This window comes from Aspergillus piperis (genome assembly GCF_003184755.1).
Source record: "Aspergillus piperis CBS 112811 unplaced genomic scaffold BO85scaffold_1, whole genome shotgun sequence".
Lineage (NCBI taxonomy): Eukaryota > Fungi > Ascomycota > Eurotiomycetes > Eurotiales > Aspergillaceae > Aspergillus > Aspergillus piperis.
In genome coordinates, this window is record NW_020291591.1 from 1,158,132 (window position 1) to 1,184,496 (window position 26,365).

At 49.2% G+C, this 26,365-nt stretch overlaps 9 protein-coding genes across 9 annotated transcripts; 4 read left to right on the top strand and 5 right to left on the bottom strand.

The window, feature by feature from the left end:
- The first annotated feature begins 284 nt into the window (after positions 1 to 284).
- BO85DRAFT_410293 (hydroxymethylglutaryl-CoA synthase) lies at positions 285 to 2,340 on the top strand. Its single transcript, XM_025657474.1, has 5 exons — positions 285 to 654; positions 708 to 810; positions 878 to 1,800; positions 1,867 to 1,998; positions 2,063 to 2,340. The coding sequence occupies exons 1-5, from the start codon at positions 595 to 597 to the stop codon at positions 2,198 to 2,200; spliced, it is 1,356 nt and encodes a 451-aa protein (XP_025520833.1). The 5' UTR covers positions 285 to 594; the 3' UTR covers positions 2,201 to 2,340.
- Positions 2,341 to 4,089: 1,749 nt separating this feature from the next.
- On the bottom strand, positions 4,090 to 5,235 carry BO85DRAFT_482780 (putative RAS small monomeric GTPase (Rsr1); the record flags this gene model as incomplete). Its single annotated transcript, XM_025663124.1, has 8 exons — positions 4,090 to 4,513; positions 4,621 to 4,630; positions 4,687 to 4,715; positions 4,798 to 4,820; positions 4,869 to 4,948; positions 5,009 to 5,035; positions 5,108 to 5,139; positions 5,225 to 5,235. 8 exons carry the CDS (start codon positions 5,233 to 5,235, stop codon positions 4,090 to 4,092), a joined length of 636 nt encoding a protein of 211 aa, XP_025520834.1.
- A 3,478-nt stretch (positions 5,236 to 8,713) lies between these two features.
- BO85DRAFT_12478 (sterol esterase) lies at positions 8,714 to 10,483 on the bottom strand. Its single transcript, XM_025653942.1, has 2 exons — positions 10,158 to 10,483; positions 8,714 to 10,096 (listed from the first exon to the last, which is right to left on the bottom strand). Exons 1-2 carry the CDS (start codon positions 10,270 to 10,272, stop codon positions 8,799 to 8,801), a joined length of 1,413 nt encoding a protein of 470 aa, XP_025520835.1. The 5' UTR covers positions 10,273 to 10,483; the 3' UTR covers positions 8,714 to 8,798.
- A 121-nt stretch (positions 10,484 to 10,604) lies between these two features.
- On the top strand, positions 10,605 to 11,575 carry BO85DRAFT_444247 (PET191 family protein). The gene is made up of 3 exons (XM_025658970.1): positions 10,605 to 10,719; positions 10,895 to 11,036; positions 11,106 to 11,575. Exons 1-3 carry the CDS (start codon positions 10,695 to 10,697, stop codon positions 11,287 to 11,289), a joined length of 351 nt encoding a protein of 116 aa, XP_025520836.1. The 5' UTR covers positions 10,605 to 10,694; the 3' UTR covers positions 11,290 to 11,575.
- BO85DRAFT_386658 (dolichyl-diphosphooligosaccharide-protein glycotransferase) lies at positions 11,318 to 13,334 on the bottom strand. Its single transcript, XM_025656638.1, has 4 exons — positions 13,071 to 13,334; positions 12,895 to 13,005; positions 12,131 to 12,831; positions 11,318 to 12,069 (listed from the first exon to the last, which is right to left on the bottom strand). Exons 1-4 carry the CDS (start codon positions 13,213 to 13,215, stop codon positions 11,650 to 11,652), a joined length of 1,377 nt encoding a protein of 458 aa, XP_025520837.1. The 5' UTR covers positions 13,216 to 13,334; the 3' UTR covers positions 11,318 to 11,649.
- A 118-nt stretch (positions 13,335 to 13,452) lies between these two features.
- BO85DRAFT_444249 (NADH:ubiquinone oxidoreductase subunit NDUFA3) lies at positions 13,453 to 14,193 on the top strand. The gene is made up of 2 exons (XM_025658971.1): positions 13,453 to 13,833; positions 13,938 to 14,193. Exons 1-2 carry the CDS (start codon positions 13,650 to 13,652, stop codon positions 13,982 to 13,984), a joined length of 231 nt encoding a protein of 76 aa, XP_025520838.1. The 5' UTR covers positions 13,453 to 13,649; the 3' UTR covers positions 13,985 to 14,193.
- Positions 14,194 to 14,748: 555 nt separating this feature from the next.
- On the bottom strand, positions 14,749 to 16,429 carry BO85DRAFT_454977 (uncharacterized protein; the record flags this gene model as incomplete). Its single annotated transcript, XM_025661356.1, has 2 exons — positions 14,749 to 16,125; positions 16,166 to 16,429. 2 exons carry the CDS (start codon positions 16,427 to 16,429, stop codon positions 14,749 to 14,751), a joined length of 1,641 nt encoding a protein of 546 aa, XP_025520839.1.
- A 1,308-nt stretch (positions 16,430 to 17,737) lies between these two features.
- BO85DRAFT_12781 (putative transcription factor RfeG) lies at positions 17,738 to 19,243 on the bottom strand. Its single transcript, XM_025653959.1, has 3 exons — positions 18,783 to 19,243; positions 18,622 to 18,666; positions 17,738 to 18,545 (listed from the first exon to the last, which is right to left on the bottom strand). Exons 1-3 carry the CDS (start codon positions 18,927 to 18,929, stop codon positions 17,889 to 17,891), a joined length of 849 nt encoding a protein of 282 aa, XP_025520840.1. The 5' UTR covers positions 18,930 to 19,243; the 3' UTR covers positions 17,738 to 17,888.
- A 4,376-nt stretch (positions 19,244 to 23,619) lies between these two features.
- BO85DRAFT_13003 (DNA-directed DNA polymerase eta) lies at positions 23,620 to 26,270 on the top strand. Its single transcript, XM_025653980.1, has one exon. It carries the CDS (start codon positions 24,063 to 24,065, stop codon positions 26,073 to 26,075), a length of 2,013 nt encoding a protein of 670 aa, XP_025520841.1. The 5' UTR covers positions 23,620 to 24,062; the 3' UTR covers positions 26,076 to 26,270.
- Positions 26,271 to 26,365: the final 95 nt, after the last annotated feature.

A 26,365-nucleotide genomic window follows, 5' to 3' on the forward strand; every position in this document is an offset into this window, starting at 1 on the left:
GCTACCCACGGTGCCAGTGGCCGTCAATTTGGTGCTTGCCAATAACCTCTCAGATTTCAATGACATGGCAAAGTACACAACAGACCAGCAGGTTTTCACATCCATTCATCCGGCTCCATGACGATCAGAAGAAGCAAGCTAACCGATAAGGAATCTCACTAGGAGACCCGCTGTACGGTTTGCCAACAGTTATTGGTGCACCTGACATGCCCATACTCAGGACCTGATATACGCCGTACTCTTCATCCTATGTCTACAACGGTGAATATAGGATTCAGCTAGCAGCTCGGGCAAGAGCTCTTTCAGCCAATACAATCCTGCTGTTTCAGCTTAGTTCTTACTACGTGGTCCGAGCAACTCATTATGTCCTTGCTCATGCCTATGATGTTACCGGTGTGAACGCAATGGGGGGCTAGAAACTCACAGCCACTTCATACCCACTTACAACTGCTTCAACACATACTGAAGCAAATAGGCAGCAGCGGGAAATAATTATAAAAGGGGGCATTAGTCTATTGCATCTCAGGTCTCCAGTCCTACATCTTCATCCCAGCACAGCTTCGGTTTGCTTTCATAACTGATATCATTCGCACCATGGCATCCTACCCAGAGAATGTTGGCATCAAGGCCATGGAAATCCATGTCCCAGCCCAGGTACTTCAACCCTTTATCGTCTAAGAGCCTGTCTGATTACCTGAATTAAACAGTGTCTGGATCAGACCCTCTTCGAGCAATACCAAGGTGTCTCCGCCGGCAAGTACACCATTGGACTAGGCCTCCAGTGCATGAATTACTGCACCGACAGAGAAGGTATACTCCATATGGGCACTATCCCGTAATTTCAAGTACTAAGAGTCCTAATTAATCAACTGTTCAGATGTCTGCTCTCTAGCCTTAACAGCCGTGTCCTCCCTCCTCAAAAAATACAGCATTGATCCCAACTCCATCGGACGTCTCGAAGTAGGCACGGAATCCCTAATCGACAAGGCCAAGTCCATCAAGTCCGTCCTTACAACCCTGTTCGAGCCCTCCGGCAACACGAGCATTGAAGGCATTGACACTATTCACGCCTGCTACGGCGGGACCAACGCCCTCTTCAATGCCATAAACTGGGTCGAGTCACGGTCCTGGGACGGCCGGGACGCCATCGTCGTGGCATCTGACATTGCCCTTTATAAGGAGTCTTCCTCCCGTCCTACAGGTGGCGCAGGCTGCGTTGCCATGCTCGTGGGTCCCAACGCACTGCTCTCCCTGGATCACAGCGTCAGAGGTGTCTACATGACACACACATACGACTTCTACAAGCCAGACCTAAGAGCCGAGTTTCCTCTCGTTAACGGCCATGAATCGATCACTTGCTACATACGTGCCGTGGATGGATGTCACAAAGACCTCCTCCGTCGCAGAAGCATGAACAATAAGAACGTGGAAAATGTCCTCGACCTCTTCGACTACATGGCCTTCCATACCCCAAACTGCAAGCTAGTGAGCAAGTCCTATGGTCGACTCAAATACAACGATCTTCAACATCAATCGAGCTCGAAACCAGACACAGACCTGACCGACATCCCGCCTGAGCTCCGCACCCTGACCTACGAAGAATCCCTCAAAGACAAGAACCTAGAGAAAGCGCTCGTAGCTCTAACCAAGAACCAGTTCAAGGAGCGCGTTGAACCATGCATCACTGCCCCATCCTTGTGTGGAAACATGTATACAGGCAGTCTCTATTGCTCACTTATCAGCCTGATCAGTAATCTCGATCTTGCTTCTGCGCAGGGGAAGACTATTGGCATGTTCAGTGTAAGTCAACCCTTTCCCCAGACTTCACTATAAATCTTTCGGTTCTAACGAATGTTATGAATAAAGTACGGCAGCGGTCTAGCCAGCACCCTCTTCGCCTTGAAAGTAACAGGCGATTTAGCCCCCATGGTTGAGAAAATCGATCTCATGAATCGTCTAAAGCAGAGACATGTCGCTACCCCGGAGGAATATGAAGAGGTAAGTTAACAGACTCATACAACGTTTCCAGTTGTTGCCCTATACTAATACCTTGTATAACCAGGCCTGCGCACTTCGACTAAAAGCCTACGGAAGCAACAACTACACCCCATCTGGCGACATAGCTTCCCTGGCACCGGGAACATACTACTTGGAAAGGATCGATGAGGTGTATCGGCGGACTTATGCTATTAAATCTTGATTCCGAGATCTCCGGGCTTACTAGTGTGAGGTAGTGATGATTTGTTGTTCAATTTGAAGTTCTTAATGTCCTTTCTCATTTTATATGACCTCTTCAGGTAAGGGCATAGTTCGATCAATGGAAATAAATTGCTTCTACTTAATCAAAATACTGCCTGATACAGGTAATATACTTACTACACGTACTAAATAATGTAACCACACGGTAGTAGAATTCCTGGGATGTCGAAGATACTAGTAAGTAGGAAAGCCGGAAGTACTACTACTCAATATAAAGACGGCATGTGATTAGCATCATGCGGCAGATGAGTTCCCTGGGTCTCTTCTTCTTCTTCTTCTTCTTCTTCTTCTTCTTCTTCTTCTTCTTCTTCTTCTTCTTCTTCTTCTTCTTCTTCGTCACTCTCTTCGAAATCTACCTCCCGTCGCATAGGAGCAGACGTAGTACCAAAGGAAGCTATTGAAGATAGTACATCTAATAGGACGGTAGTTGATCTGATATAGATGCGGCCAATACTGACATAAATATTCAAACTCCTCAAGCCACAGCATCAGACTAGAAACAATACCACGAATCTTATTCCCAGACAAGCCATACGACCGGACAGGTCATCATCATCATCATCAACAACAGCTCAAAAACATCCGAGCGCCATCACCATCAGTAACCATACAGTATCATCACTATGGAGTTTTCCTCCTGATATTAATCATACCAGAGCTGCTAGGCGCATTGGACGAGAGCCTAAGGCTTCCTTCAAGGCCTGGTTCGAACGCACTGACGACACGACACCATGGGTTACTAATACTCAAATCAGTTGACTTATTTGGTCCAGTGAGTAAGGTAGGTAGCTAGATAGCTAGCTATTCTACAACGGAGCAGAGGCGAGCGAGCGAGCGAGCCAAGTTCTTCTACTACATGGTCGCAGTAACATCGTATCAGACGTCCGGCTTTTATATCCCTCGTGTTTAATGCTGTAGTATGCAGGGATAACATGACCTATAATGAATGATGATACTACCATTCTTCAGCCCCGGAAACGAACTCTGACTCTGGCTCTATGTCTTCGCTTATATAACTGTTATTGATTTTCCTTGAACATATAGTGTAAATTGATGTAGTAGATACATTCTATCCGGGGACATATTTTCTTCTATACTACTGAGTGGTTCATTTCTTTCACCACCCCCTCTAAATGAAACAATACAGCTTACAAGCTGTCCAAGAGTCCATTAATAACACAAAGAAACATAGAAGAAATCAACATATATCTATTTTGAAAACCAATTGGGGTCAGTCATCTCATCTCTCTTCCTATCGCTGTTGAGCAATCTATCCAATTCTGCTTCTGCTTCTGCTTCTGCTTCTGCTTCTTTTCTCTCGCAATCAACATCATGAAAGCAAGAAAGATACAAAGAAAGAAAGTCTCGCTGTTTGCATTTGCACAAGAGAAGCATCCAAAGTGGTAGAAGAATAAAAGAGATCAAGAAATTTACACTTTTCCATTCCTCCGGCGTAAAAGTCACAAATGTAGTAATGTAGGACATAGCAATAGGAGAAGATAAGTATAAGAAAACAAAAATATTCGAGGCTATAAGTCACATATATCTATCGTGGGAGCACGTGGACAGGCGTATGATGAAACATGGCATAGGATAAAGTCAGGTAAGGGGTGGGTGAATAAGTAGTAGTAGTAAGTAGTAATAGTAGTAGGTGTTTCGACATTAGACAGGCTTTGTAGACGGGGTATGTGCAGTGAGCAGTGGGTAAGTCATGTGCGTAATGGTGAGCGATATAAGATAGTAAGTGGTCAGGGGGCTAGCCCATGCGCTTTCTCTCGTTTATTTGGTGGTACGTTCGTCGTGTCGGGGAAAGGTCGCGAGTAGGACTAATTATAGGATCACGCAGGGTCCCTTACGCCGGGTCTGGCGCTTTTTGTCCTTTCGACGGTCCTGCCGATTGCCACCTTCCCGTTTGCGATCCGAGTCGGAGCCCTTGGAGTTTCCTTGCAAGTCCTTTCGGATGATCTGTCGGCAGAGGTCAATGAAGACTTCGTTAACGTTGGCTCGTCGACGGGCCGACGTTTCGTAGTAAGGAGCGTTTCCCCAGGTTTGGGAGAGGGCGAAGGCGCGCGCGCGTGGCACGGCGCGGTCCTCTTCCAGGTCGGATTTGTTGCCCACAATGACGATGGGAACTTTCTCATCCTCCTTGATGCGGATTATTTGTTCGCGGAGCTCGGACAACTCGTTCAGCGAGGACATGCTTGTAATCGAGAATACGAGCAGAAACCCTTGGCCTTGTTTCATGTACAACTCTCTGGAATGCGATCCAACGTCAGCAGGGGGCCCGAAATGGCAACGGTTGGTAACGTCCCGTATAAGTGGGCGGGGGGGTAGGGGATCCAGGGTGGGCGCATTGTTTACCTCATGGCCGCTAAGAAGGTGTTAGTATTAGAGAAATTGAATGCGACCGTGTCCACGGAGACTTACTGAACTGTTCTGTTCCTGCAGTGTCCAGTCTGGATACAACAGTCAGCTATCTCCATTACCCGTAGTGATGTAACTGCGCTATGGAATAAATGCGCTGCGCACAACACATACATTTCCAGAATACATTGCCGGCCCTAGAAATGTCAGTGACTATCTCCAGACAAGGACGAAGCCAAACTCACATCCACGTCGATCTGCTTCCGGTATGAATCCTCGATTGTCGGGTCATAACTCTCAATCCAGACATTTTGCACGAATTGAGCTACCCAGCATCAGCGACCATGACAGAGAACCCGACAAGTATATGCGACCAGGAGCATACCAGTAAGACAGCTCTTTCCCACACCTCCTATTGCGCCGACAACGACCGATGGTCAGTGGTGATCCTTTCTCATAGTCTGTCACAGAAGTATGTACCCACCAGCACCTAAAACGACGATATGGTATTCCCGTCTATGATAAAGCCAGTATGTTAGCGACTGCGGCGACCTCCGATCGGTTGTTTGTAGTGGAATAGAAAGTCCGGGGCGGAGCTTACTGGGGCCGCATTGGAACGGTAGCCGCGTATTCGGCGATTGAAAGAGTATGATTCGATGCGAAAATGAAAGAGTCGACTCCGATAGGCTTCCGGTAATTCTAAGCCAACAATTATATTGTCTGATCCTGGGGCGGAATCAGTGGTCGAAGCTGGAACGTAGACTAAACCCGATCCGAATGCTGCGACAGATGAGGGCTGAGTCTCGGTGAGGGTATCGAGTGGACGGTGGATTCAGGTTCAATGCGCGCCGATAATTTGAACTGAATTAAGCAGATTGGGGAATGGGGGGGTGGGAGGAGGGAAGGAGGTGGACTGGACTCCCTTTGAGGGGGGTGGGCGGGGAGGAAGTGCTGGGAGAGCAAGGGCAGCAACACGCGATCCGTTACATCGGTCTCAATGCCAATCAATTCCCGACCAATTCCCCGGGAGCTGGCAGAATGGAAGCGCCAGAAGAAGGGACGGTCTGAAGCAAGGCCGCGGGAGTGGAGGTGGAGAGCAGAGGAGAGGAGGGAAGGTAGGGAAGGATAGCTGCTGTTGAACAGATCGGTCGGTGACTTTCGGGGGTAGAGAAAAGACACTAGTAGTTTACTAAAGGAAGAGAGAGAGGATGAGTGAGTGAGTGAGTTGAGTGAGAGCCAGACAAGCAGAGCAGAGCAGAGCAGTAGCAGTAGCAGAGGAGCAGTAGGCAGAGGCTAAGTCAGCGAACACGGACTGGTTCGGTTTGTGGGGAGGACAGGAAAAGGATCGGTAAGTTCCATTGAAGAAGAGCGCAACAGAGAAGAACGTCGAATTTGGCTTACCGACAAAGCACAGCAGATGACGATATGATGCAATAACGGCCTAACGGAGAGACGATCGAATCAATTGCTGTTTCTGAAATATTTTCTTTTCTCGGTTTCGTCTTTTTCCTAATCCCTGAAGACCCCCGTTGAAGAACTGCACGAGAGGGAAAAGCAAAAAAAAAGTCAAAAAAAAAGTAAAGGCACGGCAGGGACTCTCTTCCCAAATTGCGGCGGTGAGCCTCGAATCGAACGGCGATTTGTTGTGCGGCCGACTCTGGATTAAACCTTAAGCCCCTAGTACAGTCGAGGTTAGTTAGCAGCTTGATGGCTTGGGTCCCGATGATCCAGAACGAAAAGAAACAAGTAGATAGTAGAGCAAGAGCAAGGTGCTGTGGTGTTATAAGCTAGAGAGGAAAGTAGTTGACCTCCATCTTGACGGGCATCACTTTCGAGGGCAGAGAATGAGAAAGAGAAAAGAGAGATAGATAGAAGGGAGGGGGGCAGAAAGAGAAACAACAACACCATCATTCGATTTCTCGAGTCTGAGATCAGATCGTATCAGCCTCTCTCTCCCTCCTTCTTTCTCTCCCTCTCTCATTCTCAATTCTCTTTCCATCAATTCCCTGCTCCTTCGCCCCCCCTCCGTCCTTCTACCTCCGAATCGGCAGGAAACCGTAGAGGGTAGCAACTGATCACAGCGGATGGGGGCAGAAAGCCCAGCGCATCCATCCATCCATCCATCCTCCCTCAAGAAGGGGGCGGGCGCGGCATGGCTTGGCCAATAATTGAATCTCGCTCCCTCCCTTATCCCCTGATCCGGTGGATTATTCTTGTTCTTCTTCTTCTCATACAGTAGTCATCTCTCTTTGTCGCCCCCGAGATCTGCAGCCCTGATGAGCTCAGCAGAGCCTCGCAGATGAGAAGAATGTGGCATGTTTGAAGGAGTGGGAAGAGAGGGAGGTGTGTGGATTGATAGAATTGGAAGAGTGGGTGTGGGTTAGAGGAAAGGATGATTTATTGATTGAGTGATGGAGAATGATGGGGATGACAGGATGGATGATGGAAGCTGAAACTGGATTATTCCCTCTTACCTTACCTTGAATTCTTCAGCGCCAACACACACTCTTACCCTCACACTCAGCTTCACATGCACTCAGCCGGGCTCCAATTGCTACTAGATACCTAGCAATGTCTCAGAAACAGGGAACCGGGGGAATTCATCAAGGCTAGTTAACCGCTGCAAGGACGAGAAAGAAAAAATGAAATAAAGCAGATAGATAGTAGATAGACGCCGGACAGGCAGGACAGGCCATGGCGACTACTGATCAATAAATATTAACTGCGTGGATGTGCTACTATCTAACTAGAAACTAGCAATAGTACTACAGAGTACACCATCTCTCTCTCTCTGTTGTGAGTCTCTGTATCTACAAGGAGAGACCTCATGAACATCTCACAAAAGTCCCAAAACCCACATCCGTCTTGCCCCGAGGACAAGCATAATGATCGATCTTCTTCTTCCCCTCTCATGGCAATAATATCTCTCTCTCCATCATCATCATTATCACAAAAACAAACTCTCCCCCTTCCCATACGATGCCACCATACGATGCCATGCAGGTTATTCATCTAAGCCCCAAAAATTACCTGTCAGCAGCAGACCCAAGCCAATAACCAGACATCCCCTTCCTAAAAGTCAAAAAGGAAAAGAAGGAGAAGAAGGACAAGAAAAAAAAAAAACAAAAGGACATCGGGATGTGCCCGATTCCAGGAACCGGAAGCAGATTCCGACGCCAACTCCAGGGACGGAATCACCCCCGAAACTAAGCGGGAGGCACCATCGCTGCTCATCAGCACTAGAACTTAGGATCACTTGGTAGTTGGTAGACTCGATTGTTAAGTCCTGAAAGATAAAAAGTACGGACCACCGCACCGGACTTCCGGTCCCCAACTTCCGGAAGACAGGCTGTCTGTGTGCCTATCATTTAATTTATTATTATATTCTGTAATCTATATTGGACCGATGTGCACGCGCATTGATGGTGCGCTAGGGCAATCAGACCATCCCCCATCTCAAACCACCTGACCGGGGAGGGAGGGGGGGAAGATGGTACTGGTACTGGTACTTGGTGGTTGTATCAGCATGATTGAAAGCCAAGCTGATGTGTCACATTGGGATAATTATTTTCTTGGGGGGTCGAGCTGCACAAACATTGGTTTGGGTCGTGCTTGGTTGCTGGAAGCGCAGATGTGATGGGGGACGCGTTGGTCTATGCATCACATGTGGATGTGAGGCGTCGGGGACGGGAAGAGCAAGACGAGACCCGACACTGGGACCATCTCCCTGCATATGGATCTGAAGAAATGCGCTGCTGCTTGATACATATGACGTATGTCACTGAAGGGGTCGGGAGCCGATCTTTCATGGATCTATCTAGGCAACGAAGTAGTATTGAAGTACCCATGAAGGTCATTGGAGGTCTGCCAACTTCGAGGCATCCGCACTGCGTTGCTTTGCTTTGTGTTTGTGAGGTGTTTGGCGGTGTTAAGGTTATATTAGACGGTGATATAGTGTGTGTGCTGTACAGAAAAACAATGAAGGCTAAACAAACATCTTTATAGGCAAACAATTATACAAAGTAAGGCGAACAATGATCTTTGTCTCTCGTATCGCGATCTGCTGAGACAGTCAGATCCGCGAGTCGAAACACGCAAGCTGTCAAACTTGGCGATGGTGGGTATGCATCTCCCTCTAGATTATGCGTGTCTTCATTGGTGCAGACCCTCGTACTTCATGTTGGTACATATGTGCCTGCCGCACCATTAACCTTCTCCATTAATGTCCCTTTCTGATTCTCGGGACTGTACCGCTCCAGCGCTTCGAAGACATGGCTGAATACCAATTGGTCCACATCACGCGCCCACAAGAAGTCTAAATGCTCATACTGCGGGATTTCCTTCGCCACGGTCCCGCGGGGAAGCTCGGACAACATCACGTTGATATCAACGAGACTATCGCTACCGCCATACAACAGGACAATAGGCGTCTTGATGTTCTTAGTCGGGTACTTGACCGGCTTGTAAAATCGCTCACTCGCAACAATACTGAGCGGGGCATGGATTTCGTCATCGTAGAACTGGAAATTCCGGTGTCGAATAATCTGGAACCAATGGACGACCGACTTGGTGCTAGTGAAGGAAAACAGATGCAGGTACCCTGCCAGCTTCTGCCAGCGGCTGATGTTCTTGCACCTCCAATTGAACAGGCCGCGAAGTGACGTGTCAATGATCCGAACAAAGATAGGTGGGTAGAGAATCGTCTGCCACATCGTCGTCGAGCTAAGGATGCTGCGTCTGCCAAACAGCAGAAACAGGAAGTTCGGCGAAGCTTTCATGAGCGAATCTACGAGATGATTGGGGAGGCCTGTTGGGGCCATTGCCGGCGCCAGAGCCACAAAGACATCGATCTTCTGGTTCAACAGAGGATGAATGGACAACGTCGCAAATGCCTGCGCCGTTCCCTGCGAGAATCCCACGTATGACAGGGAGGGCTGCCCTGTCACTTCCAAAATATACTTGATGCTGTCTGGGATATCATGGAACGAGAACTGATCGATCGAAAAGTCCCAGAACTCGTTCGACAGGGGAGAATGTTTGACGGACTTCTTCGAGTACTTGTTTCCTCTGTTATTCCCCAACCACACGTCATAGCCCCTTTCGACCAATTGAAACGGAAGACATCGCTGCTCCTCCGAAAGACAGACCCAGACTTCACTGCACATCATGAGACCATGGTGGAGATAGACGACTTTCTTCCTGATGCTCCCTTCACCCTGGTTGACTTTCCTTCCCTCCTCGCCCTTCCGATAGGGCAGTCTGTGCAGACCAAGCAGATAGCCATCCCCTGTCTGGACAATATGTTCCTCTGCTTCATATCCAAACAGCGCGCATATATCCGTGAAGTCCGACGCCAGAGCAACCGACGCAGCAACCTTCTCTTCCTTGCCGCGTTTGGCCGGGTCATCTGGAGGAATAAAAGCGTTGAAGATATTCTTGGATCGATCGTAACAGAACCTAATGATAGATTCAGCTGCGCCAGTTAGCCCTTACCCCTTTACACCACCACCCCAAGAAATGAACACACTACTTACGCAGACAAAACGTGATAATATGTATAACCCATTCCAGCAACACCAGAATCAACGACCCAAACAGAGCCAAATATTCGAACCAAAACAGCCGTCCAATGACCGGAACGCGCGCCATGACGATAAGCCCAAACCTCCTATTATCATAAAAGGGATGGACAGTCTGCAAATCAATCACGTAGATTATTATCACCGGTAGTAGTGGTAGTAGTAATAAACCATAATGCGCCGAAGCAATTCTTCCATAAACTCAGACCGCATGACTATGGGAAGAAGAAAGATAGGATAAATCAAGCGGAACGAGGCAAGCAACCTAAGTCAGGTTCCACAGGCCCCCAGACGTCATGGGGGCCCCTTCTTCTTCTTCATGTGATGGCTTACCTAATCCGGGGCAACGCCCGTTTGGTTTGAGTTTGTTTTCCGATTTCAGCAAATTATCTCCAGATTGGCCGTCGTCGCCGCCGCCGCAGACCGGTGTTGTTCCTAACTTGTTATTATTTGGCTGAGCAATTCGGGCCTTGCCTATATTGTTCGCCCAAAATGCCGAGTTCCTGCCAAGAGATCAGTATGTTGGATTCTTTTTTTTATCCTTTGCCAGATTCCGCGAATTGCGGCTTGGATGTTCGGAAACGTATCCACGACCGGATATTACTACCACATTGTCGTCCCTCCTCCTCCCAACTTCAGCTATATTTCCCGGTACACAGACACCCTCTAACCATTCTTTTCATAATAAATAGGAAACGCTCTGGCGCAATGTCTCCAAGAATCAGACTGCATCATGGTGCAACGGCGCTCGCCCCGCGAATGTCTGAGTGAGCCGTACGTTGACGAACTTCCTATGCGATGCCAGCAATTGCGGAAGGGATTCAGCGAGTGCAAGTGAGTCATTACCAAATGGCATCCTCAAAGCTTTCCCTACAGTCAGTTGACAATATGCCTCATTTTCAGGCGCGGCCTAATCGATATGCGCAAGCGGTTCCGCGGAAACCAGCCTATCTCGGTATCAACGACGGAAGGCGGCGGCTCCAGCACGTCCCAACAACTATATGCAGGCAAGCCGGCGTTTGAGACGGTCAAGGAGATTAGTGGTGATGAGGTGCAGATGGATCCGGAGAAGACTCGTGGTCTGTGAGGGGGAGGGGGTTTAGTTATATTCTGGTGTTGTGTGGGTGACACAGACTGGTTTTCCCTTGCGCGCTGTAACATCACGTTCTCTGTGGTTTTGTTGTATTCGCTGGCATTTGGCTTGGAGTTTGGTTGATTGACTGTTGGGACTACTTCGCTCATGTGCCCGTGCCCTGATAGTGTGTATGATTGTCGGGTTACGGGTATTCCTTTCTTTCATGCTATACTACTAGATTGTACATATGCAATGGATGGGTCTGTCTGTACGCAGACTGACTTGGGCATTTCTACGATTCGGGTCGTCCTTTCTTAAGACGTGCATTGTGCAGCAGATTTCATTTACTGATCTTTCAGATGATACATTACTTTACTGGGTCTTCTTGACCTTGGCCGAGGCGGGCTCCGAGTAGAGCCACACGAACACAAAGGCCAGGAACCCGCCGATCACAGACCACAGGCCGGCGATCCAGACCCATCCTCCGCTGATCTTCCAGCTGCGGGGGTACTCGTTGTGGGCGAAGTGACGGACAGTCACCTCGTGCTTTTCCTCGATGTTGGTGAGGAAGGGGCGCTTGTAGTTGACCCGGAAGGAGAAGATACCGTGCTGGTCAGGGACGGTAAACTGCGTGCTGTAGATGGTACTGTTCTCGGTGCGGGCGGTGGGCTCCAGCTTCAGGCGGTGGAAGGGGGAGAGCATGGTGAACTCGAGCTGCAGGGCATCGTTGGCGGGCACCTCGAAGGGGATGTACCGGTCGTGGCTGTACTCGGAGATCTCAATGCTGAAAACCTATAGGGACACGTCAGCAGGGGTTGGCGGTTATGTTGCGGACTGTTTAGTAGGCACATACGGTCTCGTTCTTGATGCGGTAGATGGTGGGGTTCAGGTCCTCAGCAGTAAGGTCGTCCTTAGCCAGGTGGTGCTCGATCTTGCCAACCTTGAGGACACCGGTCTCCTTGAAGGTCCAGGCAGTCAACTGCTTGGCGAAGTCCTGGTTGGCCGTGCCGGTCTCCTTTCCGTTGGGCGCCTTGACGGTCGCGGAGAACCACTTGTCCTGGAGACTCTCGACGGAGCCGAGCAGGGTGAAGCGAGAGGAGGCACGGGTCTGCATGGCGGAGACGAGAGCCAGCTGGGAGCCGGTAGCCCAGACATCCTCTCCCGCGGACAGGTCTTCCTTGGGGTTGTAGCTGTAGGCAGTCGCAGGAGCGCGCAGGATAGGCGCAATGAGCGCGTGGTCGCCGAGAGTGTGAGGAGCGGCCCTAGGCAAAGCAAGGACACCCTCTCCGTCGAAGAAAGCCTTGGTATCGGGTCTCAATGGGCCGGGGCGCTGGAGGAGAAGGACATCGTGCTTTTCGGCCGCGGACAGGGTGTCGTAGTTGAAGTGGTCGACAACGACAGACGAACGGTCGGTAGCGAGGTGAAGATCGAATTCCAGAAGCAGCGAGCTGACGGCGCTGGGAGTAGTGGACTTGCCCGAGAGCGCAAGGAGGACGTTACCGTCCTTGTTCATAAAGTCGACGATGTTCTTGGGGCTCAAAGAAGGTCCAAATCCTGATCACTCGGTCAATTGTGTGTCCCTGTAGCATAGTATCCGAATCCAAAGTCGCCGCTAACCTTTGGACCTAGGAGGCAGGAGAAGAAGGTGGTCGTAAGCCCTCTCGCCCAGGTCGAAGAGGGAGAGCTTGTCACTCTTGGGAGATTCGAAGACGAGGTCATATCCACGAGCTATTGCATATATCAGCACAACGCCAATTCCACTCAATCATTAATTCTGCCCTGCAGATACATACCCTCTAAATCACTCCAGAAAGTAGAGTAAAGATCCTTCTCCGATCCATCCTCCAAAACAACGAGCAGACGGTTCCCTGAACTACTGAGCGCATGTACAACAGCCAAGAAGCCAAACAGAAAGAGGGAGGAAAGAGACCACCGCATATTGAGTGGCTAATTTTCCGCACAGCGGAGGGAACAAACTAGGAAACAAAATATCCCGACGAGCGAACCACAAAAGAATGATGGTTTTGTCGTTCGATGAGAGGTCGTCAAAAAGAAAGAAGTACGTAGTAGATACATACGTAGACACACACCCCAAACGGGCGACGTGTTTGGACCGAACGCCAAGACCCGGCAAATCCACTTTTGGCGGCTTTCGTCACCTTCAATCAACCTCCATCGATTCGTTTCCCCTCGCCCGCGTCGCAATCCCCGACTTCAATTGCCCTACCTCTCCGCAGGTTCAATCAATCCCCGGTCTTAATTGCCCATAGAGGATTCCATCCACAGATCGAACATTCTCACCTCCAACACCGGTTTTTGATCACCGCCGAAACACCCGAACACCTCCGCAACGAACAAGAAAATCCTTAACAATGTCGACGCCTCAGTTCTGGTCTACGCCTCTCCGCTACCTCCGCTGGGCTTCTCACGAACGTCCCGCCATCTTCTACTCCCTCATTATCGGCTCGATGGGCCCCGTTGCTCTCGTCGGTTTGCCCCCGCTTAGACGTGCCTTGGGTGACGTTGACCCCGAGACTATCCCTATGTCTTATCCTAGTATGTTGCACCCCCGCTTCCATTCACGATTCTTCAATCGGGCCCCTGCTTGTCTTGGAAAGTTAGTAGTGTATACTGACATGCTCGCGCCTTGCGATTGATAGTCCCCGCCGGTCCCCGCACATTCCCGAAGGGTTACGATGACGAGTAAATTCACCTTAACCTCGGATATAGCGATATGGAAAGGATAGGATGGACGGACCGATGGCGAGGACCGACAACTAGCTCTGCATTGAATTATGGGCAACGTGCGACTCCGGCGCGGATAGAATAGAAGGAAAGGGAGGACGTTCAATCAACGAGCAAGTATCGGCGGGCCCCTCGCTTTGTCCGGAGGTAGCCTTGATCTGGGTATTTGGGTATCTATTTTCCTACGTGTGCATGTGCACTTCGCCGTCTTCCTGTCGGGCATGTTTATACCCTTGTGCTCTTTGGCAGGGAGGGGTGAGGTGCTGTGGGTGGGGTATAAGATGTGTGTGTGTATTTATTGTATGTGAAAATGGTTACAGAGCGGAGTTCATAATTTTATCTTTTTTTTATTCATTTCTGATTTGTGTTTGTGCTGGTATCATGAGTGTGGGTTTTGTGGTAAGAGGTATGACCATGAAGTAGATGCGTTATGGCCGGTGGAATACTGTGCTGAAAGAACCATTACTGCGCCGTAAGGGACCATTGAACTTGTTGTACAGGAGAATAGACAATGACCCCCAAATCAAGAAACCGAGACATGAAAATGAACAAGGTAGATCAGACTGAAGATTGAAAACAAGACTCCGAATATGAGGAACCTAGACATGATAACGAACATAGTAAAACAGAGGAGAATGAGAATGAAAAAGAAGTAGTAGACAACGGAAAATCCGAAGCAAAGACTTAGAATACATACTGCTGTGAACGAACAGCACAGCCAAACTCTCAGCCATCGTGCTGAGTATTATGTCCGTGGCCTTCAACATTGCCATTAAGAGACATGAAGACAGGGCTCGCATCATTCACTAGGTCAATGTCTCCTCCACTGAAAATCTGGGCATCTGTGTGTATAGACTCATCGAAAGCTAGGATCACTGGGTTCTCGGTGTCTGTTCGCGCAGTTGACCCGTCCTCTTCATCCCAGTGAGGTGGGCTGATGAAGCTGCTCTGAGAGTCATCCGATGACAAGTCAGGCTCATGGACAGCGTAGGTCAGCTCACTCCGGGACTGACTAGAGCTGTAATCAGGGGACCTTTCCAGTGATTGGGCGTAGGGAGACACAAAACGCCGAGTACCTATCTGAGGATTGTTCTCCGGCAAAGGGTTCTCGACAACTATCTGGGGCATGCGAGGTGTGTGGATTTGACGTGTCTCCGTTTGAATATTGTCCCTGTACATTAGGGGCAAAGCAGGGTTCACGGTATGCATAAGAGCTACATCGTCCTGTGCAGCCCTACCTGCCAGCCAAGGGATGCCATGCTGATTGACTTCGCAACATGTCAAATAGTGTAAATCGCCCCATACTAAGGGGTTGAACCGCGATCTGTTGCGCAGTAGGTTATCAACCAGATGTTTTACAGAATTCTTCAAGACATTCAGGCGGTTTTCGACAATTGTAATCTCGTCTTGTCGAATGGGCAGTAAGATGAGGTTGGTCTCGGGATCGAGCACCGGAAGATAGGCATCCCCGCCAGCATTGATGGCGCGGTAGAAGGCAGCCCCACCATCCAAAGAACGGTATGTCTGGTTCCCAGCAATGGAGTTGCCTAGCCACTGCTGATGAAAGGCCTTAGCCATCCACATGTAGATGTCTCTATCATGTGGATCAGCGACGGGGTGGTTGAGGATGTTCATTTCTATCATCCGTTTGTCGAATTGCAGATCTCTATGCTTTCTTTCACAGAGCTCACGGATCTGACCAGGGAGCAAAGCGTGGCCCTCATCCGTCACGTAGTTCCAGCGGCCAACAATGTGAATAATGCCTTCTCGAAATATCGTGGGTGACTGGATTCTTATAGCCAAGTTCACCCAACCGATCGGGTCATTTGAGATAGAATAATACAGCTCCTGCTCGTAGCCCTCCAGTGCTGCGCCGAGGATAGGAAAGATATAATCTCCCGCCTCGATCTCCGACGCCAATTCAGCAACTCTCCAACTGTTGTCAAGAAAGTTCTTTTCCGGTCCATCGTCGTGGAGGATTGGCGGCAGCAAATAAAACATCCTAAAGATGTTCTCCCAGCACCGACGGGTTTTCATAGGCCAGACTGGGATGTAGTCCACAGCCTGAAAGCCCCTGATCTCGCTCGTAAACTGACGGGGCACCTGTAGATGCTCGTTAGAATCCCTGCTGACACAGATATACTCTGATCATCAGGCGTCTACTTGCCTGGAGCTGGAAGACCCCGAACTTATGCGCTGCTTCACCAATAAGGTAGAGATTAGAGACGCCTAAATGATCCATCCCCTGGATATGTGGCACTGGTTGGACTTCGTCTGGCTGTCCTAGCAGGCCTCTCAGAACCCTTGAGTGTTCGCAGAGCCGGTTCGAATGTAGAAGATAGCCATCCGGGTGGATGGTGAGCTTAACGTCGCCATCAGGGTAATCTGGAAAATCCAAGACAGACATATTCGATGCAGCGGAGTATATTCTCCAGATACTTGTCGCTGAAGCAGTGCGAGAAGCAGTCTCTGGAAAGGTGCAGAAAGAGAATAAATGAGCATTATATAGCGAGGTGGCCTTGTGAACGATGCCGAGAGACTAGAAGTGACTGATTGCATCGTTGCCTTGAACTTGCTCGGTGCTTCACAATATACCAGTCCAGATCTCTGTTATAGAAGACACAAGTGTTATATGGTGAATGGGTGAACAGAGGCCAACTTCGGTGCGTGTTACAATTCGAAATCACTGGCACAAGTTGGAACAAAAGATAATGTGAGAGGCGGGCTTCCGTATTGGTAGTTGTATATAAAAGTTATATACAAGGAAAGGGCTTTCACTCGGCATGCTGTCACAACCGATACGAATACACAGGTTGTTCCCCACGTATTGGAGCAGGGTACACAATGCGCTGAAGGTAATTGAGATAAGGTGATAGCATCATTACAAGCAGATACCGGCAATGTTGGAGTCACGCCGCTTCAGCAAGTAAGATTCTATTATTTACATCAATTAGCTTTCTGTGCATACGGTTCGGAGAGCAAGGCAAGGCATGCAGACAGTCACTTGCAATTGGATAGCGTTATAAGATGCGCGCAGGCAAGGGGTCAAGTACAAGATAACACACTGGCTTGACTTTGTAAGTCGATTATTATACCCTTGGGTCAATGCGAATAACCATCGAAGAACCAGCGAACCACAATAAATAACGCCGTATATGCTCATATCTACATATAGCTCGTGAACAGCATCACTGTATGTCATCAAAAGCTCCCGGCTGATATTTTCCTGAAATCAGTTGGCGCTCCATCGGACTCAACATGTAGGAGATGGTCGAAAAACACCGATCGAAGAATGAAGACTGTGGCACAAACGCATGAGAATTCCACGACCAATACACCACAGAATAACCAGACAATGGAAACCAAAACCCAGCAAGGCAGAAAAGAGACAAAGCACAGCAATGGCTGGAATTACAACAGACAAAGCCAAAAATGCCTCCTCGTAAATCCATCACGTTATAGCTTGGGTCGACCAAGCTTTACACCAAAGAAAAAGACGGCCGTGTGCCTCGCGCAATGGAGCGATAACCAGGCCAACCAAGAGCGCGAGGCAACGTCTCCATAGACGTTGGGTGGAAAGTCAAGAGTATATCAGAGATAAGATGGATGGATGTCCAGGAGAGATAAAATCCGATGATCCAAGGATGTGGCTCCGGTAGTTGCAAATTGTTTCCGACAAACGATGATGCACGCTTTTCCTTCCGGTCTCATGTTCCTATACGCAAAGAAAGGAAGATTGGTCCTTCAGGGCTCTGAGAATAAGCAGAAGTGTGGATATATCTGCAAGATCCCAGGTACGATATACACTGTTAAGGACAAAGGGGTTCATAGTATATACGCCCGTAGAAAGCAGACATTGACTTTCTTTACCTAGTCCGGCGAGGGGCTTCCCCGCCTCTGGCTGGTTGTGGCCTATTGCGGTCTGCCGGAGGGTATGATGCCTCAGGAGTGTATCTGGGATCCATTCCTATCCGAGGGTCCGGGGCTGTGGTAGTAGGGTAAGGGATCCCGGTGGTAACTGGAGAATAGTCCTGTTCGGTTTCATAGCCAGGCCCGGGATACCTGGGGGCATTGCTCCTTCCATTCTCATAATAGCCAGGGCCATACGTGTATGACGACGGGTGCATTTCAGCAGTCACCGGAGGTTGGCTGGAAGTAGTGTAGGGGATCTGACCACTAGGGTAGGGGTTCGGGGCAGATCCATAGGGTGAATGGTTGGGGCCGGTGTAAGTTGATGCAGGTGGGTACGGGGGACTCTGAGTCGCCTGGTACGATTGTGCATATGGATCCACCTGGAATGTCTGAGTAGGGGGAGGAGCTGAGAAGGCAGGCGGAGGGGATGGCCCTCCCTGCTGACGTCCTTCATGAATGGCAGATACCGGGTAGGACGCCGCGGGCATGCTGGGTGGCTGGGAATAGCTTAATTCTTGTTGGTAGCTACCTCTGGGATAGCCCTGGTCAGCCCGACGTAGAACATCGGCCTCCCACCGAGCCGAGTCTTTTTTGAGGTCAGCAATCATTTCCTGCAGCACAAGCCAATTGTTAGTCGGACACGTTCTTTTTCGCCTGGGGAATATCACAAAACCAAATACAACATACAGAGGTGAGATTCCGGTAGGCGCGAATGAAATAACCCTGACGACCCTGTTTCCCATCTAGTCAGTTACTGATTCGTCCAGAAGGCAGATCCCGCCCAAATGTTCGCGTCATTGTTCGTATAATTTTAGAGGATTGCATAGGAAAAGCAGCGGGGCACAGACATTGTGGTTTCCGGGTCTTACGAGCGCATCATTTCCAAGGTAACGGCAAATGTCTGCTTGGATGACTTCCCGGCTGATACCATCGCCAGGAATGAAGTATTCGTTTTGACGCTCCGGGCGCCCCTCATATCCAAGACGGCCAGTCATTTTTGTTTTTGTTTGTTCCAGGAAACGGTCTCCAGTATTAATGTAATTATAGGCAACGGGTCCAAATGGCCAAATGAGGTCCGGGAAAATCAGGAAGAGCCGACGGGTCCAGAGGAAGGTGGTGGCAGAAGGTCTCCTTTGGGGAGATTTGGGGGGGTTGATTTGAGGGGAAGAAGAAACAGCACGAAGTACAGTTCTATGAGACAGCGTCCGGAAACTCCAAGGCTGAGAAATAAGGCTAATCCGACTTTTGGTTGACACAAGCACACATGCAGAACACGAAAGGCGACTTAGAAGAGCGGTGGAATCCCAGGGTTGGTTATATGGCTCTTGCTCCGAGAGAATAAAAGAAACAAATCCCGGTAAGAGCGTGTCTTGTCCACGGAGGTTGTCAAGGATGGATGCAAGGTATATAGGTCACTTCCAGCATTAAGCAAGTCGCAAACGAAAGAGACAGTAACGTCCTTCAATAGGTCCGGTGGGTGAGGAAGAGACGAGAGAGCTCAACGTGTGAATGTGAACTTCGGAATGAGGGAGAATAATCTCAGGTGAATATGAGAAGAGGGAGATGAGGGAGAAAAAAGGCCTTTATTTTTCTCCTGGGTGGAATCTCCGGTTCCTTTGAACAATGGGTGGATTGTGTAAATTTCACTTCAACGCTCCCGGACACAGACTCTATTACCTTTTGAACTGGCAGGGAATAACCAGGCCAGAGGGGAAGAGAGAGAGGGAGGGAGGGAGTGAAGAAAGGGGAGAGAGAGATGGAGGAATGAGGAAAGAAAGAGAGAGAGAAGCAGGAGAGGTTTCGGAGTCGGGGGGGGTGGGAGGAGGAGGCGGGAGGAAGAAGGTTTGTATGGGAGGTTACGGCGGCGAAAAGAGAAGGGGGGGAAAGAGAAAAGGGAAAAAATGAGACAAGTCGGGGAGGAAAAAAAGATAAGAGGGCGAGAAACCTGCAGGGCGGGCGGCGAAAGAGGAGCAGCGAGCGACTAACTAGTCTCGTAAGTAGTAGTAGTAAGTTACTGTGTATCTAATGAATGACAAGACACAAGAGGGAAAGAGGGAGAGAGGGGGGGGGCGGGCAGCCAGTGGAGTATCGCGAAGGTGAAGCTGGCCGAGGGGGATGATTGGGATGATTGGGCTGTTGGGCCATCTTTGGGCTGCCTGGCCATGTCTGGTGCCACGACTGACTCCACCCAACCCGACGATTAGACCCTCTCCGGCAGCACGATGAGCGCGCGATGACTCCCACTAGAAACTCGCATCGACTAATGAGGCGTAGCCGCCGGGGTCATGGAAGGCGAGGGTGCAGACGATTTTCCTGCCCCTACCCGTGCGGCTTGATTGTGAATAGTATGGATGATGGATAATATTATTGCTGATGCAGCTGGTGGGATGCTGACGCTGACCCATGGGCAATGATGATGCGGATGGCGTTCGAGGATCTCCCCCTATTAGGGCGGCGAACTGGTGGAAAATAATTCTCATTCATTATTATTTTCGATTTTGAATATATTTATGAATATTCGATTTCTCTGAATGGAGGGCATTGATTCAGTAAATAATAATAATCATAAAACTATTTTCTACTGATAATTAACTAAAAAGTTGAGTAATTAAAAGCATTAACTAGTAATCAACAACATGAATATTGCCTTCTATCACTATTATTTTAAATTTTCATCTTCTTCGAACATGCTCATAGAAGTTGTTGCCAGTCAGTCCCATAGTTGGGTAGATACTAGATCCCTATTATTTACTTAGACTTCTACATATTCCCGAAGAATCACGAGCCACGGTTGATTGAACCGCGGAGAAATTCTGGCCGTTTGGGTGTCCGGCGATGGATCCATGGATAGCCGCTCAACGGTACTAGTAATATCATAATTGCGGGCAGCGATATAGCATGATAATACTTGGATAGCCTCATTATTGTATGCTCCCATTCAATAGTAAGCTAATAGTTCTCAGCCTACTTCTTGCTGTTCCTGCACTGCACAAGTAATGCTTGCTTCCACCCACCAACCAGATGACTGCACGACGGAGAAGAAGAACCTTGCAGTTAGTACTTACACACTTTGTATCTCAACGGTTCCCCCGGCTCTCGTCGGTCTGCCCAGCGTTGGATGACTCAGCCGCAACTACACACAGAAAGGGTTCATTCGCAGTGGTACGGAGGACGGAGTACCGGCACAAATAACAAATAACACGTCCAGGTTGTTAATTGCGGTGACACTGATGATGATGACAGGAGGCTGCAGTTGAAACTATTTGCTGCGAGGCATCAAAATGCATTCAGGGATATGTACGGGGTAGTATATCAGAACCCTTCAGAGTTATTGGTTTAAATTGTTACATTGACTGGGCGCTCTTGCTTTTGTGCACCTGCACGACTGAGAACCTCAAAGCTACTGCTACCTTTTTGACCACAAATCTTTTATGATTGCTGCACATATTGAGTCGTTAGCGGCTGCCTGCCTTACGGGAATCACCCCCAGCTTGATCAGCTTGATGGAGGGGATGGGGAGGGGGCTGGACTGGGTAACTAACCAAACCAAAGTACCACGAAGTAAGAGGCTTGCTACGGAACTGTTACTTCTCTATACCCATGCAGAACGACAACGGAAGTACTCCCAACTCCATCGTTAGTAGTAAAAGGAACTAGACTAGGCACGGAGTACTCCGTAGCCCAGACAAAGGTTTTTCACGTCGAATCGGTCGCATCTGGTACCTGCAAGGTAGCGACTAGCTTGCTCACGCAGAGAGGAAAAGTACAACTAGTCGACTGGGTACTTTGTGCTCCCGCTCAATCTGCAACTAAAGAACCCAAGGATCTGTCGCTGCCGAACCCGTCCTTGTCCACCAACCAGTCAAATTAGCGCCCGGGGTGGACACTACAGGTTGGGCAGGAATGCGTGGCGGCTTTGGGCACTCATCCGCCCGTTTGTGTCCCTGCCACTAGTAATCTAGTATCTCTCTTTCTCGCTCTCTCGCTCTCTTTCTTTTGCCCGCTCTCCACCCACTCCCACCCAAGGAAGGTTACCCTCCTCACTCAATCATTCTCCTCCTCCTTCAGGATCATCCTCGATCCTCCATTCAAGTGGGCTGGGGATGGGCAAGACCCATGAATGAGAACTTTCCATTCATCCCGCTTAGAGCGCTGGATGGGGGGAGGGGGACGTTTCTTGTGATGGCTCGCTCGCTTGTTTGGTTCCCGGTGGGAATTCCAATCTTGGTACTACTACTAATCTAATGTGGTGACTTGTGAGTCTATCTGACAGGGATCTATATGAGTGAAGCGGAGAAGGGTGTGGGAATCATCCCACTTTGGTATCGTTCGAAATGAGATGAAGAATACACAGTAGAGAAGACTTCTCGGTGAATCTAGAAGATAACAAATAATTTATTATTTTAAGGAAAAGAAAGAAAAATATGGAATGTATACCAGAAATTGAGCGAATAGCAACAGCATCTCGTAATTCTCCTTCCACAACTTCGTATCCCTCTTGGGTAGTCCGAACTGTAAGGATAGTAGACAGGAGAGGATGTACGTAGTACGTCTTCACAGTTCACACACACATCCACAGCCCCCCTCCTCCCCATAAAGCAATCTGGCAAGAACACTTGACCATCCTTGGCCAGCTGCATGATCGACCATCTCGGTTCCCTTACAGCAACTGGTTGGATGTTCCTTGATTCGCGACCACACCCTCAGAGGGTGAACAGCCACCGACGGACCTAACTAACCGGTCTTTGCGGTCTCGAAGCATGGCGTCTGGCTTCTGTAACACCATCAGATGCTCCCTGTTGCCTTCTTGGGGTTTATTTAACTTTGCTTCGCGCGGCTGTCACCCTCCTTCACACACACACAAAATCCCCATCACGCCAACTGTGTCCCGACATGGAGTGTCACACACTTTCCCGACCCATTTTCAGAGTCCGACAGGCGACAAGGCGTATTTTTCCCACCACCGAGGGGTCACCACTTCCCAATAGTATAGTATAGTATCAGCATGGCGGTGAGACCCCATGTACCAAGTTTTGGGGACCCATCCTTTGCTCGAATGACATCCGTCCAGGTGTCTACTTTGTCGCATGGTCTCCATAGTGGCTGCATCAACCCTATCGAGTTCGCAGGTGAAGAAAAAGAGGCATACATGCTGTACTTAGTGATCATGCATATGCTGCCTGCTCAAATCAGATCACATTTAATCTCACCGAAGACTCATGCATTAACATTAATAGTTTGAAAAGCATGAAGCGCCATGGAGATATTGCATTCTCAGTCAGTTCTACAGTCTGCGGTCTTGCAGTCTGGAAAACTCAAGGCTATCGAATGATATTGTTGCCTTCATTTGACAACTGACTCGGCAGATGCCTTGAGTAAGACATCTAAAGGGGGCAAGAGAATGGGTGCCCGACACTCTGTCTTGTGTTTGCAATGGGAAGATCATGCCAATAAACACTGGCGAGGACCATGTGACCGAACAAGCTTGAGATCTATTAAGAATCTGAGTTTAATGATATCATCCCTTCATCTGATCAGAGGTCCGACATGCACCTCATGACTTGACGTTGATCTTTGGGATGAAATCAATTTTCTAACAGTAAAGTCTTTTCATTGATGCCTTATTTGCATTAGCTAAATGATCCTTCCTTGTGTGGTCGGGAACACGCATAAACGCATTTACTGCTCCCTGTAGCTATAGCGGTGTTGTCAGTACTTTGAAAGTTTGTAGATTGTAAGCAAAACGAGTAAGCAGCAAATTCGAATTCAAACTTGGAATTTACCTAGCGTGATCAAGCTAGAACGGTTTTCTATAGGTCGTCTAAAGCATACCAGAATGAAGGAATGAAAGCCAGAAAGAGGAGACACACCAGGAGACTCCCGTCGCAGTGTCGATTAGATTGACTCGATCGCGATGCAGCCGTTCGACCAATCTAAGCTAATCCTCTTTGGGAAGTGGTCTTCCCGAGTCAACGGTTGCAACCTCAGATCATGGCTTCCAGCGCGAAATTTAGCCCGACTTCTTCACAGAAGGAGGTGTCACATCCAAGATACAGCAATCTGATCTCATTTGACGTGAAAGCCGCTATTCTACGTTCCGCAATGACTATAGCACTACCCTTTTCAATATGTCACACTCTTCCCCGGAACCCGTCCCGTCGACTTTTACGTCCGCCGATTCCTTGAAGACCCATTCACGCTACACCTATCGTCACCTACAGCTTCTCCGTCAAAGTTCAACAGCAACACCCCTGCGAGTGATTGCTCATGTCGATCTCGATGCCTTCTACGCACAATGTGAAATGGTGCGCCTGAGGACACCCCGCACGGCCCCTTTAGCTGTACGACAATGGGACTCGCTCATTGCGATAAACTATCCAGCACGATCCTTCGGTATAACGAGAATGATATCGGCAGCAGAAGCTAAGAAGCTATGTCCGGATATCATCCTACAACATGTGGCCACGTTCCGGGAAGGAGAAGGTGGGAAATGGGCGTACAGAAACGATGCGTTCAAGCGGATGAACACCGATAAGGTGTGCCTCGACCCATACCGGGCGGAATCGCGCAAAATCTTGAAGGTGATGAAGGAGGAACTGGCGAGATGGCATAGGGAGCTGGTTGGTGACGAACAGGGGGCTGGCACTCAGTCTACAGTACAGCACGCTGGTCTTGAAAAAGCTAGCGTTGATGAAGTCTTCATTGATCTGTCACCTCTTGTGCACGGTGTCCTCCGTCAACGGTATCCTGAACTGAGAGCTGGACTGCAAGGTGATGACCGTGTCACTCCACTTCCTGTCCCGCCTACGACTGCGCTTGAGTGGGACTTTGAGGATTGTTTGATCGATCTGGACGAACATGAGACAGAAGTTGATGACCCCGACTGGGATGACATCGCTATACTGATAGGGTCTGAGATTGTTCGGTCGGTCAGGGCAGCTGTTTGGGATCGGCTCCAATACACTTGCTCTGCGGGTGTTGCCAAGAACAAGATGATGGCGAAATTGGGGAGCGCCTGCAACAAGCCGAACAAGCAGACCATTGTTCGGAACCGTGCTGTACAACGATTTCTCAGTGGCTACAAATTCACAAAGATTAGGATGCTTGGGGGTAAGCTTGGTGACCAGGTTACCGCAATGTTTGGAACAGAACAAGTGAGTGACCTTCTGAAAGTGTCTCTCGAGCAATTTCGCGCCAAACTGGATGACGATACTGCTACCTGGCTTTATGGAATCATTCGGGGAGAAGACAAAAGTGAGGTCAACTCGCGGACCCAAATCAAATCGATGCTTTCAGCCAAGTCGTTCAGGCCGAGCATAAATTCGGTTGACCAGGCAGACAAATGGCTTAGTATTTTTGCGGCCGATATTTTTGGCCGCCTTGTTGAGGATGGCGTTCTTGAGCACAAGCGCCGCCCAAAAACAGTTGCTTTGCATCACCGTCAAGGGGCTCAGGTTCGCTCCCGTCAACTTCCCATTCCCGGATCAGTACCCATCGATGAAACATTGCTGTTTGAGCTTGGGAAAACACTCTTCCGGCAGGTCATAGCAGACGGACGTGCATGGCCCTGCGCCAATCTCTCCTTGAGCGTTGGTGGATTCGAAGACGGCGTCTCGAAGAACCGGGCAATAGACTCTTTCCTCCTTCGCGGTGAACAGGCAAAAGCCTCACAACCGAAGAGGGATCTGATGGCTGAAGAGTCGTCGGATGCTCAGCAACCCGATGAGAAACGCCAGAAGCTGGAAAACAATGGCATTAAGCGGTTTTTCCTCAAGCCGCCGGAGACTGACCTACACCCTGACCAGGATGATCCTGAAGCAGAAGATATGGGAACCGAGCTCAACGAGCATGCAAATCCAGCCCTTCAGCCCAAGGACCCCTCATCTGAGCTAATAGAAACGTTACCAGAGGGTTATACCTGCAGTCGCTGCGGCAGCGTACTACCAGAGCACGAGAGGGGTGAACATGATGATTGGCACTTTGCCAAAGACCTGGCAGATGAAGAACGACAGGCATCCAGCGTTCCTCAACAGCCCCCAGTACCCACAAGCAAACCCGGAGCATCTAATGCTCGTACTAAGGCCAATCGTAGCAATCGGGGTAAGCCAGAGAAGGGGCAGACTCGTCTCAAATTCGGGTAAGGCTCAACTTTATATGTAGCGAGATATCAAGATATAGTATATAATCCAGGATCAAGTACAGTCAGATCCTTCGAAATTCAAAAATAGAATTGAACGCTGTGTGTCTCACGTTTCAGTATTTATTACCGAATACTGGTGGCCTCAGATCGCGATTTCCCAATTGTGTTTGGCTCAAGGCACCAACTTCCATTACACAATATTTAATTTGAAACGAGCCACAGATTACTTCTGTTCCCACTTTACTTATCAGTGCCACTGGTAACTACCTACCATACCAACAACATCAGTGG

Coding starts and splice junctions, on each gene's coding strand:
- BO85DRAFT_410293 (XM_025657474.1), top strand. CDS start 595: ATGGCATCCTACCCAGAGAATGTTGGCATCAAGGCCATGGAAATCCAT. Junction 811..877: donor TTACTGCACCGACAGAGAAG/GTATACTCCATA, acceptor TCAACTGTTCAG/ATGTCTGCTCTCTAGCCTTA. Junction 1,801..1,866: donor AGACTATTGGCATGTTCAGT/GTAAGTCAACCC, acceptor TTATGAATAAAG/TACGGCAGCGGTCTAGCCAG.
- BO85DRAFT_12478 (XM_025653942.1), bottom strand. CDS start 10,272: ATGGCGCGCGTTCCGGTCATTGGACGGCTGTTTTGGTTCGAATATTTG. Junction 10,097..10,157: donor TATTATCACGTTTTGTCTGC/GTAAGTAGTGTG, acceptor TAACTGGCGCAG/CTGAATCTATCATTAGGTTC.
- BO85DRAFT_444247 (XM_025658970.1), top strand. CDS start 10,695: ATGCCGAGTTCCTGCCAAGAGATCA. Junction 10,720..10,894: donor GAGTTCCTGCCAAGAGATCA/GTATGTTGGATT, acceptor CATAATAAATAG/GAAACGCTCTGGCGCAATGT. Junction 11,037..11,105: donor AAGGGATTCAGCGAGTGCAA/GTGAGTCATTAC, acceptor CCTCATTTTCAG/GCGCGGCCTAATCGATATGC.
- BO85DRAFT_386658 (XM_025656638.1), bottom strand. CDS start 13,215: ATGCGGTGGTCTCTTTCCTCCCTCTTTCTGTTTGGCTTCTTGGCTGTT. Junction 13,006..13,070: donor TTTCTGGAGTGATTTAGAGG/GTATGTATCTGC, acceptor TATATGCAATAG/CTCGTGGATATGACCTCGTC. Junction 12,070..12,130: donor ACCGCATCAAGAACGAGACC/GTATGTGCCTAC, acceptor GTGTCCCTATAG/GTTTTCAGCATTGAGATCTC.
- BO85DRAFT_444249 (XM_025658971.1), top strand. CDS start 13,650: ATGTCGACGCCTCAGTTCTGGTCTACGCCTCTCCGCTACCTCCGCTGG. Junction 13,834..13,937: donor TATCCCTATGTCTTATCCTA/GTATGTTGCACC, acceptor TGCGATTGATAG/TCCCCGCCGGTCCCCGCACA.
- BO85DRAFT_12781 (XM_025653959.1), bottom strand. CDS start 18,929: ATGACTGGCCGTCTTGGATATGAGGGGCGCCCGGAGCGTCAAAACGAA. Junction 18,667..18,782: donor TAAGACCCGGAAACCACAAT/GTCTGTGCCCCG, acceptor GATGGGAAACAG/GGTCGTCAGGGTTATTTCAT. Junction 18,546..18,621: donor CCTACCGGAATCTCACCTCT/GTATGTTGTATT, acceptor CTTGTGCTGCAG/GAAATGATTGCTGACCTCAA.
- BO85DRAFT_13003 (XM_025653980.1), top strand. CDS start 24,063: ATGTCACACTCTTCCCCGGAACCCGTCCCGTCGACTTTTACGTCCGCC.